Source organism: Camelina sativa, chromosome 13, assembly GCF_000633955.1.
Source record: "Camelina sativa cultivar DH55 chromosome 13, Cs, whole genome shotgun sequence".
Taxonomy (NCBI): domain Eukaryota; kingdom Viridiplantae; phylum Streptophyta; class Magnoliopsida; order Brassicales; family Brassicaceae; genus Camelina; species Camelina sativa.
Window position 1 is genome coordinate 18423970 of NC_025697.1, and position 21927 is coordinate 18445896.

The following is a 21927-nucleotide window of genomic DNA, read 5'->3' on the forward strand; positions in this document are numbered from 1 at the left end:
TTGAAGATAGATGTCAAAGAGGCTATGAAAAGGAGTTGGCATTATACAAACATGCAATGGTATAGAATAGTAATAAAACATGACTTAGATGTTCTTAATTTAAGTTACTCATCTTCATTTATGATCATGAGTCGTTTTGACTTAACTCATTCTTTTTTGTTCAAAAAACAACTATTAGGTTTTTTGAATGAACCAAAGCTGAATAGATTTTTCAGAAACCGAGAGTAGAGAACACCGAGAGGCAAAGGGGAGAAGCTCAAGAGAATTTGCAACAACAGAGATTTCAGGTAAGAAACTGATACAATACCTAATTATATTTCTTTTCGGATGAAGAACCAAGTCTACAAGAAAAGAGAATATAATACACTATGTTAGTTTCTAATGTGACTCCTCATTTGATTTTATAGTTTCAATCTATTTATTCTCATGAAAAGACAGAGGATCACAACGTAGATGCTCAACATGATCTGTATGATCAAAGAAAGAGAAACATTGAAAGGGAGAGAAGAGTTACTCGCTTAAATTTTTATCTTTCTTTCAAAGATCAGTTACATGAAAAAGATTCTCATGTGTGTTATTATTATATTTGTTGTTCTCTTTAGATGCGACCACAGTTGACGAATGGAGTCGACCCAAAAATTTGATGACAGAAATGGGATTTATTGATTCACTTTTGAATCAGTAATAATGTTTATGAAGTAAATCAGTAAATCCCAATGCTGTCATCAAATTTTTGGCTCGACTCTATTCGTCAAATGCAACAATGGAACACATCTGAGGAGACCAACAAAAAACAATAATAACTCAAATGAAAATCTTTTATCATGTATTTGATATGTGAAAGAAAATAAAATTAACAAAATGTTGATATCTCAACTGAGCAACACCTCATCAAGTCTCAAGCGAGCAACTCTTCTCCCATTCTCAACATTTCTCATTCTGTGTTGTTGCATATCTTTTACTGAGCATCTATGTTGTGATTTTGTGGCATGTCTTAAGAATAAGTTAATCGAAACCATAAATCGAAAGGAGAAGTCAAAGTAGAAATTAATAGGGCGTACTATGTTCTTTTTATTTGTAGACTTTGTTTATAATCCACAAAGAAATAGAATTAGACATTGTTTTAGTTTCTTTACCTGAAACCTTTGTTTTTGCAGATATTGAGCTTCTCTCCTCTGCCTCTCGGTTTCTTAAAAGTGTCTCCATCTTTAATGCAGTTCATTCGAAAATCCTACCAGATTTTTTTCTGAAAAAAAAATCGAGTAAGTTAAAGGAGTCAAGATCACAAGCTTCTGTAAATTAAATTAAGAACATCAAATTCAGGTCTTACAAAATTTTCTATATCCTTGCAGGCTTGTATAATTTCAACTCTTTTTCATTGTGTCTTTGATATTTATCTCCAAATCTTTCTTGATCCACTCTCTCTCTCGAATCCTGACTTCTAGACTGAGAACCAAAATTAAAGAAATTCATATAAACTCATGTGTTTCAGTTTTCATGGATCTTTTAAGGATCCATTAATACACCAAGACGATGTAGAAAATTTGTTTTGTCGAAATTTTCTTAAAACCTAATATTTTCCAGACACTTTTTATCATTTTCATAACCCTATTTATATTTCTTTTGTTTGTGTTACATTGTTTTCTAAAGCCTAAAGCCATGAGATTAATATAATGTCTCAATACATTTCGATCAACAAATTGAAATGAAAAAAAAAAAAACACACACACACACACACACACACACATATATATATATATATATATATATATATATATATTATACCACAATAAAGCCATGAGACTAAAAAAAATATTTCAAATTTAAATTTATCATTTTTGGGAGTCATAGCAAGATGCTTCAGATCAATTCAATAAATCATGCTAGATTACATTTAATTAATATGCAATTTTTGTTTCAGAAAACCAAAGAAAAAAAAAAGATACAAAATAATTGAAGTTAATAAATCTTTAAACCTTCTGAGATCCCAAAATTTTGAAAACCAATTCTCAGATTCAACCAAATTTAACAACGGGAAACACATCAATCCAATGAACTAATCAAATATGATTACGAAAAAGAAAAATAAAAAACAAACCCTAATTCATGTACAAATATACTTTGATATAAATCATTTTCAATCTGATATAAATCATTTTCAATCATTTTCAATCAGCAGATAAAAAAGACCTATAAATACGTACTCAAATAGATCTGGTCAAACTTATTTTCTGAATAATGTGATGTGTCAAATATCTTTATTACTCAAATATGTTTTGGTCAAACTTGGTTTAATGAATCTATACTAGTATTTTTGAATACAAATTTGAAATAAATTTTTATTTCAAAGCCATTACTTTTATCTATGTATCAAACCAATTTAACAATAAATTCTCTATTATTTATATAGCCAAACACAATTCTAAGATTTTAACATTAATTAAAATTAGAATTATCCAAATATTATCCCATCACAGTTAATAATATAAATATTTTGTTAAGATTTAAAATTATTATTCTCTTGTCATCTTTGTTTCAGATTTTTTTTAATTGTTTTGATTCATTATATAATACATAAAATTATGAAAATGTAATTCTTTTGGCATATATTAATTTTTTTTAATGGACATATAATAGTAAATTAACAAAAAAATATGTGTGTTTAGCGTTCCACATCAACTAAAATGTTTTATAAGATTCATAGTCATATTATAAAATAGATCAAAATGAACCCAAATTTAAATTAGTAGGAAGCTTTAACTTAACAAGCATACAAATTTTTAAAGTTTGTATACGATTTGATTCAAGATTTTTATTTTAAATGTTTAATTTTACTATATAGTAAATTTTAATTTTTTAAGAAGTTAAATTTTACAACTGATATATCTAAAATTAATAAAATTTTAAAATATTATGAATATTTAAACATATTAAAAGTTTCAAATAACATGGATGAATTATATTGTCGTACAGGTAGACGGAACAGAATTTTAATCAATTTTAATCAAAAAATAAAAAATATCACTAATCTGAAGTTTCATTATGGATTAAATTCTCATTTTACTTATTAACGCTACTAATATTAGACATATCGAATTAAACTAATTTAACTATGTTTATGTAAAACAAATATATGTAGGAAAATATGTAATCAAAAATATATGTACGAAATAATATTTAAAAGATAAATTATGATATTTTATACTTTTAGGAAAATTTTATAATTATGTTTAGGGGATAATTGCTTATATATATATATATATAATATCAATGGTGATGTTAATATTAATACACAAACGAACAAAAAGTGGAATATGGTAATGATAATCAACAATTTAGTTCTTTCTTAGGTAAGTAAATTAGGACAAAATAACCCTACATTTTGTGGTAGACCTTGTTTTAAAAATTGATAGGCGCTGATCCGGCAGTGAGGCAACGCCTGGCGACTAATCGAAGATTAATCGAAGATTACTTTAAGGTATTATTATGTATATATTCATATAATATGCTAAAGTTGTAAACAATCGGGGAATTTATAGCTTAGTCTAGTGGTTTGTGGCCTACTGAAAATATTGTAAACGAGGGTTCCCCACAAGGGGGTGTAATATTTGCCTATTTTCTTAGAATTACACTTAACTAAAAACAAAATGACGAATACATCATGGATCTACAAAGAAAAACATATTTCAAACTGGAAAAAATTGATTTATTTTAATTTTTTTGATTTTTTTGCCGCATAAGATGAAATCGAGGCGGTTTCTCTCTGCCAAGCGTATAATCGGGGATTAAACGGTCTCGGCGGCTGCGTTTCTGAACCTGGGTTGTAGGTAGCTAAACAAAAATTTGATTATATAAATATCACAAAGATGTACTCCCTTCGTTTTGAAATATATGATGTTTTGAGTAAAAGCTCGCAGATTAAGAAATGACTACTTTAAAAACGTTCAACCAATCTTAAGCAAAGCTGCATAAGATAGAGTATCAAACTAATATAAAAGTTACATAGAAACTTGAAAACATCATGTATTGTGAAACAAAAAAACTTCTCTAAAACATCATATATTATGAAACGGAGGGAGTAGCATTTAATGCTTGCAGACCTTGGAAGATATTCTGTATCCTAGTGAAAAATCGAAATGATTATAGAAGATATCTCTCACATGTATAGGAAAGCTAATTGTGTTGGGAGAGTATTTGTTGAATACAGAATGCTGGAATTTACTGTTCATAAGTTTTAGCATGTAACTATTTGTTTAACATGCTAAAAAGAACTTTAGTTGATGATCGGGCGACCAAGGCCTCCCGTGATTTATTAAAGTATCAAAAAAAACTACAAACGGAATCTTCGAGAGCTTTAAAGCCTAAGAAGATCCTCTCTTAACAATGACGCTACTACATCCAGAAACAAAAGTATGAAAACCTAACGTTAACGAGAACACATAGTTAACTAATCCAGCAGCTAGAAATTTAACTTTCCTATACACGTGAGAGATACAGACTAACCAATCCCTTGACATATATCTGAAACTAGGATTTTTGTGTCTATCCTAGCAGGTTCAATTAACCTTATGCAGTTGTAGTACCTAAGGTGTCAATCCAAATGGGATGATGCTACCACTCAAGATGCAGTCAAGAAATCACAAGTCAAGCCAATTCAAAGAGTGGTTTTATATCTAACAATCCTAGAATGACCAGAATGCAAAATGGAAATAAGCTACTGAACTAGAAACGAGAATGCATGACAAGAAGTAAACATGAGTAAAAGGAGAAACGAGTCTAAGCGTGAAACAATCTCTGGAATGGAATAAAAATCAGAAAGATAGAAGTCTTAAGATGGGAGTAATTGATGTCGACGGAGTCTCCTAGTCTACAGAGTGTTTAACATGCCACAAGCAAACTATCCCTAGACAATGAACATCACGACTTAGCTAATCCAATCTCTTGGCAGAAGCTACTCAGACTCAAACACTTCCAAACCTAGCTCTCGCTAGAGAAACATGGTCAAGCAGGCATGACGAACCAATTCATTCACGTGAACAAACACCCTATACAACTAATCTCTTAGGCTAGGAATGTAGGTCTCTGGCAATAGTTGGTCAGACATTTCATCAAACACCTTTTGGGTGTGCAAATTTCTAAGACCTAGTTCCAATTGATAAGAGAGAAACTAGTATTTCTAACTATAGTTCAGAAGGGAATCATACAAATCTAACTCAAACACCCTACATACTAAGATCCTCCACCTAATCTATCTCATCCTCAAGAACTATCACACTACTCAGATCTAGAAATCATCATCAAGGATACAAACTCAGAAAACATTGAATCAAGCATCACCAGATGAGTAAAACGAAATGAACAACTTTGTATAAGAAATCCAATGCAAAAACTCAATAAAAGCAAAGCTATCTGGATTATAAGATCAGAGAACGTTTTAGGTGGCTAGGTAAACTTCAAGAAAAAGTGAGATGTCTAAGTAAAGACTTAGCAAAATGTATTTATCGTAAAACATGGAAAGCCCTAAAACATAAAACAACAGGATAGAGCATCGGTTCGGGAAACGGTTGGTTGAGTCGGAGCGTCTTTCTTCCTGACGTGTGCGGTCGAGTCGGTGCACGTGGAACGGGTCGAGTCGGTGCACGTGGAACGGGTCGAGTCGGTGCACTTGGAACGGGTCGAGTGGAGTGGCGTCGACTCGAGCTGGGTCGAGTGGAGTGAAGTTGGCTCGAGTGGAGTGGTGTTGGCTCCAGCTGGGTCGAGTGGAGTGGTGTCGGCTCGAGCTGGGTGTATACGCATCCACGAAAATGATGATAACTATTGAACCACACCTCAGATTGTCTTGACCTAAACAACATTAAAAATATAACTCAATTCCCTACAACTTTTATGAAGACGTCGAAAGCTGAATCCAAAAGTAAAATCTTCACTCGACTCGATCAAAGAGGTGGAAAAAGTCGGATGTCTGGCGTGGTCGGTCGAGTGTGATGCTAGTGCTTCTTCTTGGGAGCGCGTCCAAGTCGCATGTCGGTCGAGTCGAATTGCTTCTCTCCTAGGAGCTTCGGTCGAGTCACGTGTCGTGAGTCTCGGGAGTGTGTCGGTCGAATCGCGTGTCGTCAGTCTAGGGAGTGCGTCGGTTGACTCATGTGTCGTTAATCCTGGGAGTGCGTTGGCCGAGTCGCGTGTTGTCAGTCATGGGAGTGCTCGGTCGAGTCGCGTGTCTCAGCCTCCATTTGGTTCCAACAGTCTATGGATCTCCTAAACACCTAAAATACTCCAAAATACACAATGTATGCAAAGATGATGCAAAAACTACCTCAACATGCAAAGTTTATAGAAGAGACTAGAAAATGATGCAAAACAATGAGTTATCCTAGCTAAATGCATGACGAATACATGCTAATGAGAGATAAAATATAGACATATCAACTTTCCCAAACTTATTCTTTGCTTGCCCTCAATCAAGAACAAAGTATGGAAGAGAGGTGTGAAGATTGGGTCTTAGAACCTAAAAATGCTGAATAGAGTAGTTAGAATCAAGGTCCTTGTTTTTTGTTCTATGATGCATGGTGAAGGGACTTTATTTAAAAACTTTATTGAATGATTCTGATATTTAATCTACACATTCAATCATATCAATCATTTCTTTTAAAATTCATTAACAGAGAACCGTGAATCAAGCTATGCAATGTTATTAAACTCGTTTGGCTAGGGTGAAAGGTTAGAGACGAGGATGTTCTCCTTCTCAAGTGGTTTTATCAATACAGAATAATGTTCTCTCATGAAAATGAGTTGAGCTTAAGAGAAGGCTAAAGGTTGAAACCAACTAATACATACAAGAACAGCGCCCTGTCTACCCAAATGTCCCCAAGGAAACTCAGTCCTAACATTCTAACCCAAAAGTTGGTCCTATCTCTAACCTTCATCAGAAACATCATCTCAAACCCATTCTCTTACTCTTTACACTTAGTCTTAGGAGGAGTTCACTTCTTATCATTCTAGCGGATTGAGAAATCTTTATTATCACTATGGTTCTTTTTCTTTTCTTCTAAGGACTCTAGACATCTTAAGCATTTTTACTTTCTTTTCTTTGTCTAATCTTTTTATTTTATGCCCAGAACCGATACCTCTTTTTACTTTGCTCAACCCAAATCCTTTACTAGACTTTTAAACTTTGAAAACACATCCCCCTCCTAAAGACTTTCTACCCTTTACTTTCTTTTTTTACTTTTCACTTTTCTACATAAATCCATACCCAATACCCATAATCGAGTTCTCACCTAGTCCTACTAGTCTGGATAATGCGAACTAGAACTACACTGGATCCTCGACAACCTTATTACAATATGACAACATCCAACTTATGTAATGAAAAAGTTGAAAACTTATCTATTATTCTCGACAACCTTTTTACAATATGACAACATCCAACTTATGTAGTTTCTCCAAAGACATGCAAACAACCGTTGCAACTTGGATTTTGTTGTTAAGGAAGCTTGAGATCTTGCAAAATCGTATCACGGTAGAGAGAGAAAATAAGAGAATGAAGCAAATAAAAATTGAGTTAGAACTTAACCTATACATGTTATCCACTTTTCGCCAAGATATGACATCGGAATTGAAGCGAAAGGAGGTCGGCGACGAGCTTCACGGTGGAGTCGGAAAAACATAGATTTCAATTTGGGGAAAACTTTTTTTTCTAATGTTCTGATAATTCCCAAGTCTATAAGATAGAGGAGAGGGTATTGATATATTAGTGTTCAAGGGAGCTTGGTGTTGGATTGAGAGAGACAAGGAGGTTATATCATGGCTGCTATCGAGGTAAGTCGTGTTATATGATGCATATGGTCTGGATGATAATTGCAGTCAGGAAGGCCAAATCCGTCTGCAGTTTGGAACGCTCTATTTTTAAGGCAGACAATAAACCGCTGTCGGTCAACAATATTTGTATGTAAAAACGGTCTGTAGTTGGTCCGCTGCAGTTTTTTATATATTTTTCGAACCGCACCACTGTGGACTATACTTGATGAGTGGTAACAAAGAGCTGTTTAATCCGGAGATGGATTTGTTCGCCTCAACCGCTGTAACCATTTGGACCTTTAATCTATTAGACAATTGATAGTTGTGAAGGATTAGGGTTTTGTGGTGAAAAGGAGCTTCAAGGAAGGCTTTGGTCGTGGTTTATGGGTTAGTTTCATTCAACACCATGGTGGTGTCAGTCGACACCATTTTTGTGTCAGTCGACACCAACACTTATAGACGGAAAGCGTGAACTGGTCCGGGATGGCTAATTAGTGAAAATGTTTAGAGGATGAAAGGGAGTCCGATTTGGCTAAAATTTGGTGGAGAGCTTCATGGGGTATAACCTTCATATCCAACAGTGGGTTTGTTAAATGAACGGATTGTTTGTGATTTAATCAAGTGTCTATATCTTGGTCTGGCATAGACATTTTTGTGACAAAGTTGGGGTGTCAGCCGACACCAAGGTAGTTTCGGTAAACACCAACATGTTGTTGTATGTTTGGTCATTGGAGAAAGGCTGAAGTTAGGGTTTGGCGAGGAATGATCGGTAGAGGTGATGCCGAGGACGTCAGTGTTGACCAACACCAGGTGGAGGTGTCGATCGACATCAACGGTTAGTTCTTGCGGAGCGGGTTTGGTTAGCTTGGTTTCTGGCAAGAGTTGTCGAAAATGTTTAAGTGGTTGTGTGGAAGTGTAATGGGTGAACCGTGGTTGTGGTCAATGGACTCAGAATATAGTTAGTGTGGGTCGAAGCGGATCGTTGGTGAGGAGAAGTTCGTGGCTGGAGCGGAATGGAGTATTCCAGTCCATCTCTCTTGATACTTGGTCGCTTTGGGGTAGTTGGTTGTGTGACTAAGTACCAATATGAGATCGTGTTAGGGATAAGTGATTTAAGTGATGCTTGTTCCTGGAAGTGAAGACAAGTGGCTTGTTCGGTCGGATGTCAAAAGGAGTCTGATGTGGAGTGAGCGAAGTCTACAAATGTAAGGTGCTTGTGGAGCTGAAGTACATTTGTATGACTGTATTCAATTGATGTAGAGTATCAGTTAGTTAGACATAGCATGTACTTGTGGAATTTTTTGTAATGAGCGATTTTTACACCGGTTGTCTCGTCGAAATTATGAGATTTCGATGAGATTGTTTCTTGTGTGTCCGGTGCAAGGATTAGAAATCTGGTTGTGGTTGTTTTACGCCACCTCTCTTAGTGGGTCTCATGTCCTTTACCTTTCTTAGTGGATCTATCTATATCTGACGGCCGGTTTTTTCTCACTTGCACAATTCCGATAATTATTTCCCTCCTAAAACTACTATAGCATAAACACATATAAATATGGAATTCTCTCAAGACTTTTTTACCGAAAAAATAATGCACTTTGATGAAATAGACAATCAAATCAATTCTTTTATTGATATGAATACACTTGATTATTGATAAATCAAATTTTATTCGATTAGGAAAAACAACGGGAAAGAAATTGCCATATCCTTATGAAGTCTGTCCAGGAAACCGAAGCAAAGAAGCGGCCCAGGGATATGTACGAAAAGAAACGCCACCGAATTGTGCAAGGAAGTCTGCCTCCATGAATATTTTTTTATACATGAACACTGTATTGTTAAGAACAAAGTCAAATTTTGCAACTGCTTCAAACTTGACTGCCCACCCGGCAGTCCAGGATGGCCGCCATGATACCGATAACTCACTGAATAAATCTTCCTGCTACATTTTAATTTAAATTATACTGTAATAACTAATAACTAATAACTAATAAAGGGAATTATTGTACTCGGGAGTATAATAACAACAATATATCTAGAACACGTAAGATTTATTCTATTTTAGACTAATAAAATAATTGTTTTATTCTATTTTGAAGTCGTTGTTGTATCTCTTGTGGATTTTTTAATTGAAAAAGAAGTTTATTCTATAATTTGAACTTTGAAAATGCATATCTAACTATTATGAAAAGCCCAAATTAACATAACATTGATGTGAGAAAAGAACAAAACCATGTCAGAGAAGTTACGAACTTAAAGAATCAAATCTCTAAGAAGCTTTAAATGTTCTAGCCTTCTAGGTTATGCAAACTACTTCTTGAGCTGCTTTGACTAGAAACAATGGTCATCTAAACGAATCCATGAACACGAGGATGATCAATTTGCATAGATGTCAATCAACAAACACATTCAAGGGTTGCAAAAGAGAGAAGAAAAAACCCATGTAATGTTCATGGAAGCTAAAGATGTATAAAAACAAGTTTTGGGATTGTACAAGTACAGACATTGACAAGAACATGATTCCAGACAAGAATAATCTTTGGATATTCTTAAGAATTTGCTTTGGAATAAACCCTTTTCTTCTTAGCTTTATTCTGATTTGGGAAGATTCCTACTGGCTTGGCTAGCATGATGCATGATGCAATGAAGTAAAAAACAAATGAAAAACTCTAAACTTGTTCTACGGATCGATTTATCAATGCTTAAAAAGTTCTTAAAATAATCTGAATAGTAAAGACTGAAGAGTAAAGAAATCATTACCACGTCTGTAGATAACTTCATCATCTTCCTCATAAGTTATCCGAGACTAATCTGCCACCAGGCATATCTAACCTCCCACCAATCAAATATTGGACCATCGGTTTCTAGATCGATAATGTCGCTGTGAGTAACCATTCCTCAAATCTTTGATCGCTGCAGTTAAGAAACCAATTTAACCAACTTTTTAATTTCCCCTGCTATGTAGCTTCTGGTTTGAATCTCAACTCTAAACTTAAGATATACTGCTGAGACGAAATCTTACCTTCTACCCGTAACCCGAGAATCTGAAGATACTGTTGCTATAGCCTGAAACTAACATCTCTCCTTTGATGTCATCAGAAACTAAAATCTCTACATTAGGTTTCACAGCCTCTTCAAAATGCACGTTTCTCTAACATCCTAGCTACAATGCGATCATCAACAAGAGGTTCGATCATAGTTCCAACTCTCTCATCCCCAAAAGGTAAATAACAAAGATACTGAGTCACCCTTTGGAACAATTCCTCTAGGACTCACACTGATACTTTACCAAATTAGCAACCGATGAACTAACCGTTCGTTCCTTGGAGGTTGGAGCTTAAACCCTAGAATCTCAAGATACTTTCATCCAGACATAACCCTACATCTTGATTTTCTACATCAAGCCCACAAAGACACTTAACCAAAGGAGCTAGGAACCTGTACTGCTACACTTGCGGATAATTCTTTAACAGATTGTTCTAATTTTCTACCTAAAAGATTCCCGTTTTTCTCTACGTAAGCCAAAAGAGGGATCAGATTCTCTTACTCATACTGCTCGATACTCTCCAACTCAGCAGATGTTGTCGCGATCCACGAGCCCTGCATTAGATTTTCTGCCTCAAAACAATAAAAATAGTCACCTTCATAAAATTTTGGGTTATACTTCCAACTTTTTAAGATGGGAACACATGGTATAACATTAAAGGTTGTCAACAGAACATACAATGCAGGCGGAGGTTTTGGTTCTGTCAATACAAAGGAAAACTAACAATAACTAGTTGAACAGCTCTGGTAGTTCCTTATAGCTAAACAACAAAATTCACAGCTGATTTTTTGCTCTGGTAAGCCTTCTACCTTTAACATCTGGTAAATGCCACTGAGGTTCGCTTGAAATTTATCCTGGGGTTTGTTCAATGCATGTTTCCCTCTCTCAAGACATCTATCATGTTATAGATCCGCTCCTCTGCTTTAGACCGGATCTGCAATTCATGAATGTTTTTTTAGCAGACTTACATATTAAGAAATTCGCAAGCAAAAGCACAGCATCGACAGTACCCTCAGCATATATTCGCAAGCAAAAGCACAGGATCGACAGTGTCTGGAACTCAAAGGACACACTGCAAAACAAAAGGAATATTTTCGATGTTACAGACAAATCATCAGTTTCCTAGCAAATGGAGAAGAGTAAAAGAAAGAGAGAGACAGTAAATGTCTTCAGTCTTGCAAGTACGTTTTATCTGGTGATGTCAAATGATAAAGATGGAAAGCATGACCCAAGATATGCTCCTCCATCTGTTGCTTAGGATCTCGAATTAACTGTATCTGATTTCAAAAGTAAGCAAATGGTTTTAATGGTGATGATTTTTACATGAGAATGAGAAAGTTAGAAAAACGAAGAACGATAAAAACACACCAGGTCCCATGTCGTAAGACACACCCAATTTCTGAAAGCAAGAAAATAACAGCTTTTGCAGTACCAGATGCATCCAATTTGCTAGCTTGATGAGACTCCATCACCTAATAAAGATTATAGCCAATCAGCCGTATTATGATACAACCGTAAGGAATATCTCAAAGTAAAAGAAGTACCACTAAGGAATAACCAGCAAATGCACCAGACATGATCTCCATGGCTGCAAGAAACGCAACAACCTAGTGGACAAAGAATATATGTTATGGGTCAAAAGGTGGTGGAGTTGATATACATAATTTATAGCTTTTATGACACACTGAGTACTAAGTAAGCACCTGTTTACCCATGAAACTGACTGATCAGGCCTTTAACACCGATCAGATCCGGCAAAGAATGTAACCAGTTTAGAGACAGTACCCATTCTCTCTAAACGAATCAAGATTTACAATTGGTCCGAGTTTGCTCCCGAGGGACTTGATCAAAGTTTAAAGTTCAACCCTTTGTTTGAAAACTCGACCGGCATGTTCGCCATTACGTCAGATCCAAAGCTTCTGGTTAAGGTTGTGGTGTTTCAACCTAAATCGGGAAAGGTGTAGCTAAAAGTGAAAACAGTAATTTCTCCTGTAATTAATAATCAATTCAAAACCGGAATTTTTCTATGTTTTCTTCTTATACAAACTGGATTTTCACTTTTAAATCAAACTGGATTCTAATCATATACATGGACCTTGTTGATTAGATAAAACATATGTCTATATATTGTACATATGGAATGGATTGTCGACACTAAATGGTTCTTTATTTGTAAATCTTTATTAAATGTTATAGAACTTCATTATTTAAGAATTTTTAGAAAAATGTATAATATGTAAAGTATATAGTTTTGTAATTACATTTTATAACTAAATCTTAATTTTCAAAAAAAAAAGTACATTAATTTGATATGTATATGGACAAATTAATTTTTTTTTACCTTTTGCCTTTTGATATTAATTTTTTTTTAAAGTACATTAAATTAATATTTAAATTACAATTTTACCTTCACTGAAATTTTAAAAATTTGCCTTAAAATACCAATGACAAGACAATGTATTTTTTTACATTTTATTAGGTTCGTTTCGTATATGTATTTCTCAATTAATATAGTAAGATAAGCGTATACTCTTAGAATATATATATTATTTTGTATTTTATAAATATATGTAAATTTTAAATTTAGAGAAGGTGCACATATTTTACATTTTCTCGTTTTACTTATATCTTTTCATTTTATTTCTAAGTTTTGACATTTATAACAACAAAATAAGATTGTAATCACTCACCAATTGTATGCTCTTTTTCTTTCTTTCCAATAATAAATTTTAATACTATTTCATCAATAAAATATTTAATGAATATGTCAATTGTCAATCGTATAATACTAGATATACATCAGCTAAATAAAAAAAGTTTAAAACAGTGTTTTATTCAAGATCCGCCCGTTTCTTACTTGGATCTATTATCAGATCTTAATTTTCATTCATTATTCAGTTTATAAATGCTTAATCAAAATCCGGTTAGGATCTGAGTATTTAAAATATCCCTATATAATTGGTTGAATAATTTAAGGTGCATTCTATACAGAATTTCCTAAACTAATTTATTCATAATCTTCAATAAAATTAAATCATAATTCTAAACTGTTGGCCTATTCCAACAATATTCTAAAGATCGCAATCTTTCCAAAAACCTTGATTCCCTGCTGCAGCCCCTTAATTCCCAGCAGCACCTTGGTTCCCAGCACCTTGGTTCCCAGCACCATTCCCAGCATCACTTTGGTTTCCAGTAGTACTTTGTTGATTTCCCGCTGCAGCCGTTTCTTGTTGAGCCACCGCAGCTTGTTGATTCTCCGAATTCCCCGTCGCAGCCGCTTCTTGATTTCCCACCAGATTCATGACGATTTTGTGAATCAGCAAGCTGCGGCGGGTCAACAAGAAGGATATGAGTTTAATAGTAGTTTGTTTCAAGGTAATGGACATAATACTTTAAACATCTCTCAAAACTTTAATTCTTTGTATTTGGTGTATATTTTACTTTATGAAACTTGCAACATTTTCCATCTATTCTAGGATTTTTTTTTTAAGTATACGTGGTCAATATTTAAAAAAAAAAATCATATTTGCTTAATGCAAACAAATAAGATATTTAGTTGGGCAATTCTCATAAATACCATTAAAATGAGTTTTTTTCCAAAAAAAATCATATCTTCTTAATGCAAACAAATAAGATATTTATTTTATGAGTTTTTTTTTCTAAATATACCACTTTTAGTTTTTGTTCAATTCTGTCAAAGCATGATCGACCTGATCAGTTGATTTGGAACTACTCTGTTTCTGGAGATTACACTGTTAGGTCAGGGTACTGGCTACTTACACATGATCCTCATGTCCCTAATCCTCCGTATGGTGTTCCCTACGGATCTATTGAACTAAAGAACAAACTATGGGCTTTAAACATTATGCCTAAAATAAAACACTTCATATGGAGGACCATCTCACGAGCCTTACCTACAACGACCAGACTGCGATCGAGAGATATGGATATAAATCCAAAATGTAGTAGATGCAGACTGGAAGATGAAACTATAAATCATGCCCTGTTCACATGTCCTTTTGCTATATCAACATGGCGTTTCTCAAACACCTCTGCTTTAAATTTAGAACAATTATCCGATAATGCAGAGGAAAACATCTCACCTGTGATTGAATATTCAAGGCGCCAAGACATCTCTCCCCATATTGCTTTACAACCATTATGGCTCATGTGGAGAATTTGGAAAGCACGAAATAACACTATCTTTAACAATTTTCGTGAAAGTACAACTCAAACTGTTCTCCAGGCTCGAGCAGAGACAAATGAATGGATAAATATAAAGCATCTCAGAGAAAATGTTCAGGATCTACCTCAAGACCAAATAAAATGGAAGCCCCCTCCTCAAACTTCGGTGAAATGTAATTTCGATGCTGCTTTTAACAGAAACACATCCCAAGCCATTGGAGGGTGGATTATTCGCAATTATCTCGGCCAGCCTCTCAACTGGGGATCTTCTATACTTGGATATGCGACATCCCCCCTTGAGGCAGAAACAAAGGCATTAATCCTTGCAGCTCAACAATCATCGATCAATGGTTACACCAACATAATTTTTGAAGGCGACTCTGTAAATTTAATCAATACGCTTAATGGAATTCAAAGAAATAGATCTTTAGCAAATTTTATTCATGACATTAACTTTTGGTTTTCCAAATTTGATTCAATTTATTCTGTATTTGCAAAGAGAGAATGCAATAGTGCAGCTCATACTTTAGCAAAATTTGGTTGCTTAACTAATGATTCTTATTCTGATTCTTGTGTTTCACCAGTCTGGCTAAGCCACAGCATTTGTAATGACTCTTCTTAGAGGAAATAAATTTGCTTTTCGTGGAAAAAAAAAAAAAAACCAGAATATTTTTATAAATTTTAATTGTTTTACTTTTAATCTAATAGACTTTTATTTAAAATTATTCTGGGTATTTATCTAGTTATAAATAATAATAATAATTGATTACGTTTTTAAAAACAACTTCTCATTAGAACAACATAAACATTTATAAGAAAGTTTGAAACGTAATTAAGATTTTTATTCCCACAAGATCAGGTGGTTTTAACTCCATAATTCTTAAAAACTAAATATCAACCATTGAAACAAAATCTTGAGTCTCTCGAGAGTAGTTGTCGCGAGACAATATCACAATCTTATGTAACAAGATATAAAATATGTATGAATAAGATTTTAAAAATAGACCATAAGAGGAAAAAAAAAAGAAAACTAAAGAAATATTACCTCATTGTGATGTTGCATTGTATCAACTTGTACATAAATCTTATATTGCAATGTCCTTACGTACGTTTTTAAATGGTGTATTAGGATTAGAACTTGATTGGTTCTACCACTCTTAACCTAAAATTCAAAATAATTAAGAGGATATACTAGCGAAAGAAGACATTTAGTGGCGCATGTCCTTTACGAATAGATAATCCACCATATATTTTTATATTAAAAGATGCCAAAACCTATGACTGTACTATTGGCCGTTACAAATTAAGTAAGTTAAAGGGAGCTATAGAATAATTATTACAATTAACTAGAAAAATAAAATCACAACACTTTCATTTACTGCGGCAAATCGGCCATTTTCATACCCTACCTAATATTCTGTGTTCAATTCCTATGTAAAGTTTAACGTTGTGTATATTTATACATTAAGTAACCAAAATTTCAAATTCATAACTCAAACTTATAAAGTTGTGTCAATCTATAGCTAGGTCCTGACGGTGTTAAGAATCCATTATCGATTTCTTATGTGGATGCCATATGTTCAACGATATCATTTTATGCGACAAAAGAGAAATTTTTTTTGTGAAAACAACGTCGTTTATCTCTTCTTCTTCAACCTCTATTTTTTCCTTCGTTCTCGTTTCTTGACATTATCTTCAATTGCTCAACGAAGGCCATTAATCTTCTTTGTCAGTTTTGTCTTTCATTTGAAAAAAGAAAATCTGAAGGTTTTGGAATAAATAAGATTGAGCTGAGTATAATAATGTAATCTAAAATCTCAGCACATTAAGATAACGCGTTTCGAATTAATAACAAAAATTCCAAATTTTACATAAGCAGCAGATCCACTATTCTGAGATTAAAATGACAAAGTTTTGAACATGATGGAATCAGAACCAGCTAGACGAATCCAAGTAACTCGATTTTTAAGATGAGGTCAAAATATTAGGAAATCGAAATTGAATGACAACCCATAAAATTGGAGTAAAAATTTCATGCACCCCTATAGATTAATACATAACCAGGGGGAATAAACACCCAATCAAATTTAGGTAGGAGATGATGAAGACATCTTGATCAACACTTACCAAATCAAAAACCTAAATTTTCTAAAATCGATTTTGTTTTTTGTTTAGAGGCTGAAGAGGAAGAGCTAAACGACATCGTTTTGATAATTTCTTTTGTTTTGCCTCTTTTCATATAAAAGGATGTAATTGAGCATGTAAGCAACCGCTAACAGATTCTTAACGCTGTTAGGGCTAAGGTATAGATTGGCACAAGTATATAAGTTTGGGTTGTGAAATGGCCGAAATATGAAATGTAGGAATTGAATATAACCTTAGGTAGGATATGAAATGGCCGATTTTCCCACTTACTGGTGAAGTTAAAATACTATTTTAGCGAGGACAAAACACGTAAAAATATTCATTGGACCCCAACTTGTGGAGCAGTATTGTCTTGATAAGGAAGCAATAAAATAAGTGTTCTTGTGCCTTGTCCGGCTCACCACATGGCAGAACCAACCCTCAACTTTTCAAACTCTTACACGTTAAAAGTCGATCTCACACTGCTAGCCACGTTATGAACCGGCAGTTTGGAACACTTTCGCCGAACCACACCCCTGCACTCCAAGAGACTTGGAAGAGTTCTTGCTAAATAAGTTTTTGGCTAAATTGGCTAAACCTTTTGAAAGATTTTATATATATATTTTTCTTTTCAGTGGTCTCGGGTAAATGCTATAATCTCAGAATGGTGTTTTTCTTAGTTATTTTTTATAAAACGACTATAATTATTTTCCTAGTGCATAGAATTAAATTAATAATGATCTAAAGCAGTTTTTTTATAATACAAAAGACTGATTTAAAAACCATAACCAAACGATAGTTTTTGTTTGCTGTGAAGTTGAACAAACAAACAAAAAAGAAACACTAATTAATTTTTTAACCTGGGAAAATAAAAGTCTGGTTTCGTTTCATCTCTCTAATGAGAACAATGATAAGCATTCGAGACGTCTGATCCTTTTCACCTGTGCTTGCTGCGCTTTGATGGTGGCATGTTCTTCATACTGCTACTGCCGCCTCCACCGCTAGTTCCAGACCGTGATTTCCCAAACGCTTTCAACTTCCTTCTCTTCCTCTCTTCCTCACTATCAGACTCAGCTCCATGCTCTCTGTCTGCATTACTAGCTTCTCTCTCCAGTTCATCCCAAGTCTTACCTTTCTCTTCCTCTGACTCTTGCTCTGAGTCCTCCTCTTCTTCATCCTCTGACTCCACCAGTGACTCACTCTCTGAGGCCTCATCCTCTGACTCAGACTCAACCTCCACATCTGATGGTTCATATCCTTTGTCTGACTCCTCAGAGCCCCCAGATTCTGAATCACTTCCGTCCAGATTTAAAAACTCCCATCCTCCATCATCTATGAAGCTCTGCGGATCATCCGTGATCGTCTTCAGGATCTGTCTCCAGTTCAGATTCAGTTTGCTCTCGTAGTACTTTATATCTGTAGTGTCAAGCCACTCCTTTATCCCCTCCAGTGAACTTGTGGGAACTGAGTCAACCCTGAGAACATCCTTTTTGAAGTCCTTGAAAATGATGGCCATGTCAAAGTTCTTCTGCCCAAACCCAACTCTCTCAAGATTCACAATCTCAATCTCACTCAGACTGACCACGAGGAACGGGTATTCTATGAGCTCAACTAAGCAGCTGGAGGTCGGTATAATGAATGCAGATGTCTTGTGCGGAACACCATGGAACCCAAGCTCTCTCAGAGGTTGATCAAACTCAAGGTCCAGACTTGCAAACTGGGGTAGTTGCCACATATCATTGACCCGGTTTGCAAAATGATTGAAATCCATGTTGATCTTGTTTTTCCTATCACGCTCCCGCTGTTCTTCATCAATCTCATCTGGATCATAAGCTGATCTCCTCCCACCACCTAAAGACTGCACAACATCCATTACCTCCACATAAAACTGGACGTCCTTTGTTTTCTTGGTTCCTACCATGATGTGGTTGTGCAAATGAAAATGAAGGAGGGTGATCATCTCCTTCTCAGCCGGCTGGAAAAACGCGTGCTTTATGTTTGCAAACAGAACATCCACACGCTCGTCAGGCCTGGTCGTTGAATACCTGAAACCATTGGCATGAGCTTCGAGTGTCCCAGGAATCTTCTTGCGGCCACTGAAAGGCGGACGGATCCACAACTCAGACAACCTGAGGGGTTTGAACTTGTTCCCTGCAAGCTGAAGTTTCTCCTGTGTTACCAATGTCGCCCTTTCAGCTCTCTCTGACTCCCGGGCCATGACTTGCCGTCTGAGGGCCTTAATCTGCTGAACTATTTCACTGCTATGCCTTGAATCCTTGGTCCGGAATGAAACCTCCTTGAGGTAGATAGCACCCTGGTTTTTCAAAGAGTTTGAATCATGAGGGTTGAAGGGTGTACCGGGGACATTGAAAATGATACGGATGTAGCAATTCCTGTTGGTATCTTGATTGCCTGACACTGTTCTTATTGTAGCCACATGGAATGGGACCAAGCTACCATAGATGGGCAACAATACAGCCTCGTTCTTCGTATCAGTCTGGATTTCCAAAGACCGAGGTTGGGGCATGTCGTTAACACTCTTGTAGGCAACCACATCAGCTGAAGTCTTTGCAGCAGACCGGCTGTCTCCCGCCCCAGACCTATCACCAGCAAGCCTTCTGGCGGTTTCTTCATTTTTCTGGCGTGCAAGCTCTGCCTGGTGCTGCTTCCGTAGCTCTTCTTTCGACACCACATGATCATCTGATCTGAGAGCTGTCTTGGTAATGTAGTTCTCCGAACCGCTGATCTTCGGCTTCTTCCTCGGTTTCTCTTCTTCTTCATCATCTTTGAAGGAGTAAGCCACATCCTTAACAGATTTAGAGCACTTGGTTAAAAGCTCCGCATTCTGTTCCGTGACGAGAACTGTGTCAGCTAGCAAAAGTGAGAATTTCCTGACTTTGCTGCGGCTTTCTGACTCACACTCCAAGTTCTGGAAACCAAGAGACACATTAAATGCCATCTTCGGTCTCAATACTTTATCATTCTTTGCATTAATATTTAATCCTGACTCTCGGAATTCAAGACCGATACCAGTCCCAGCAGATTTAGTTAGCTTGTCAACCAACTCAGGGGCATTCTTTTCAACAACCGAAAGGGCAGCTTGATAGACAGTATTGATCTTTCTTCCTGACCTTAAAGCATTAATAGCAGCCTCATGTGCCTTGAGAAGAACCTCATATGCCTTGATCTGGAGAGAAGTTGCATCTATTAGGTACGTCCTGGCAACATTTGAGCAATAACTATTATACCGAGCACCAACAGCACATAATATGACACTCGCTGGATCATAAGTGAGAAGTTCATCATTGCTTGCAGCACTTGGTTTGAGATCAAACTTGCCTCCGCTTTGAAATATAGGAGGGTAGCATATGTCAACATTTTCTGCCTTCAGCCTCACACTGGCCTTAGTCGGCTCAAGTATGGCTTTCTCGGTGAGATCCATCAAAAAAGAGTGGGTGACGTCTTTCTCCTCATCAATGACTCCTTCAAGGTTTGGGACAACAACATTTTTCATCACACTATAGGCTAGATATGCAGCTTTCTTCACACACATGACCTCAGTATCATCTTTAACAGCAAAAAGATCAGACAGCCCCCCAGTTATATCTACGAACAGGAAGTTTGCATTCTTTAACCTCTCAGCCCACGTCTCTAGAAGCTTACCTTCAGGGACCTCACGAGCAATGTGTCCTACAACTTGTGAATCATTTCCATCACCCCGGGATAGATCATGGATGGCACGAAATATGGCATCCATCAGCCCTGTTCCATCATCACCCTTGGGCTTAACATGCATAACAACATCAATCTTCAACTCATCATGTGCAGCATTCTTCACAACTTCAAGTAGAGATGCCTTGTTCCTGCTACACAAGATGTGGATCTGTTTTGGGGTAAAAACCATTATCGTATCTGGAAACTCATACCCAAGAAGCCAAATATTCAGCGCTGACGATTTCAAGTAGCGCAGATCATCAGAAGCAGGAGGGGTAGCAATGGCAAGAGCGTCCGCAGATCCCCATAGGTCTGCACTGTGCTTCTTCCAGTGTTCATACAAGGCTCTTGCACGTGAGATAAAGTTTTTAACATCTATGGTGTAGGCATTCCCAGGTTTTGGAGGCACTCCTCCACCAGGAGCTCGCGCATTACCATTCCGAGAGTCTGCCATCTAAAGAATCCCAGTAGCAAATTTATCAGCTGATACAAAAGTAATATAATACTCAGAAACAAGAAAGCTTATCATAATCGCAAGAGAGATGCACATAAGACTCATTCGGAAGACAACTTAACACACATCTCAATCAAATCTAGGGTTTCAAAGCTTCAAACTAGGTCTAAATTTGTAAGTAAAATCCACCAAAATTAACACCCAGAAATAAAAATTAGAGTAAGGAAAAAAAAAAACCCACCTCGATTAGAATCAAATAAATCACAAAAACAAGCGGCGGCGCGAGAGGAAGCAACCGAAACCCTAGAAATCGAAGAACGGAAAAAAAAAAACGTTCAATAACTTCGTCTAATGAAGCGAAATCGAAACAGATCGAGTTAAGAACACGGTTATAAACGAAGAATCAAATCAAAGAACACGGAAACGAGACGGAAACAAGTTGAATCGTAGATTAAAAACAGTGAGAAATCGAAAAAGGGGGAAAACAAAAAAATCAAAATAGTTTACCCAGAAGGTTCGTAACGGAGGACAATAACGTTGTAGCTTCACACGACGGCGGTTTAGGCCGAAAAACAAGAAGAAGAACAAAAAAAAAAAAAAAGCTCCGGCG

General features: G+C 35.9%; 1 protein-coding gene across 4 annotated transcripts in view; it reads right to left on the reverse strand.

Moving 5' to 3' along the window:
- Window positions 17880-21927, reverse strand: part of LOC104737065 (FACT complex subunit SPT16) — a 4350-nt gene continuing 302 nt past the window's right edge. The window contains exons 1-3 of one of the 4 annotated variants that reach the window (XM_010457160.2): window positions 21825-21921; window positions 21559-21620; window positions 17880-21317 (exon numbers count right to left, since the gene is read on the reverse strand). In XM_010457160.2, the coding sequence (XP_010455462.1) occupies window positions 18087-21317 (3231 nt within the window). In that variant the 5' untranslated portion in view covers window positions 21559-21620; window positions 21825-21921 and the 3' untranslated portion in view covers window positions 17880-18086. Of the gene's footprint in view, window positions 21347-21558; window positions 21621-21824 lie in introns of all 4 variants that reach the window. The other 3 variants (XM_010457159.2, XM_019235000.1, XM_019234999.1) reach the window with 3 other exon arrangements.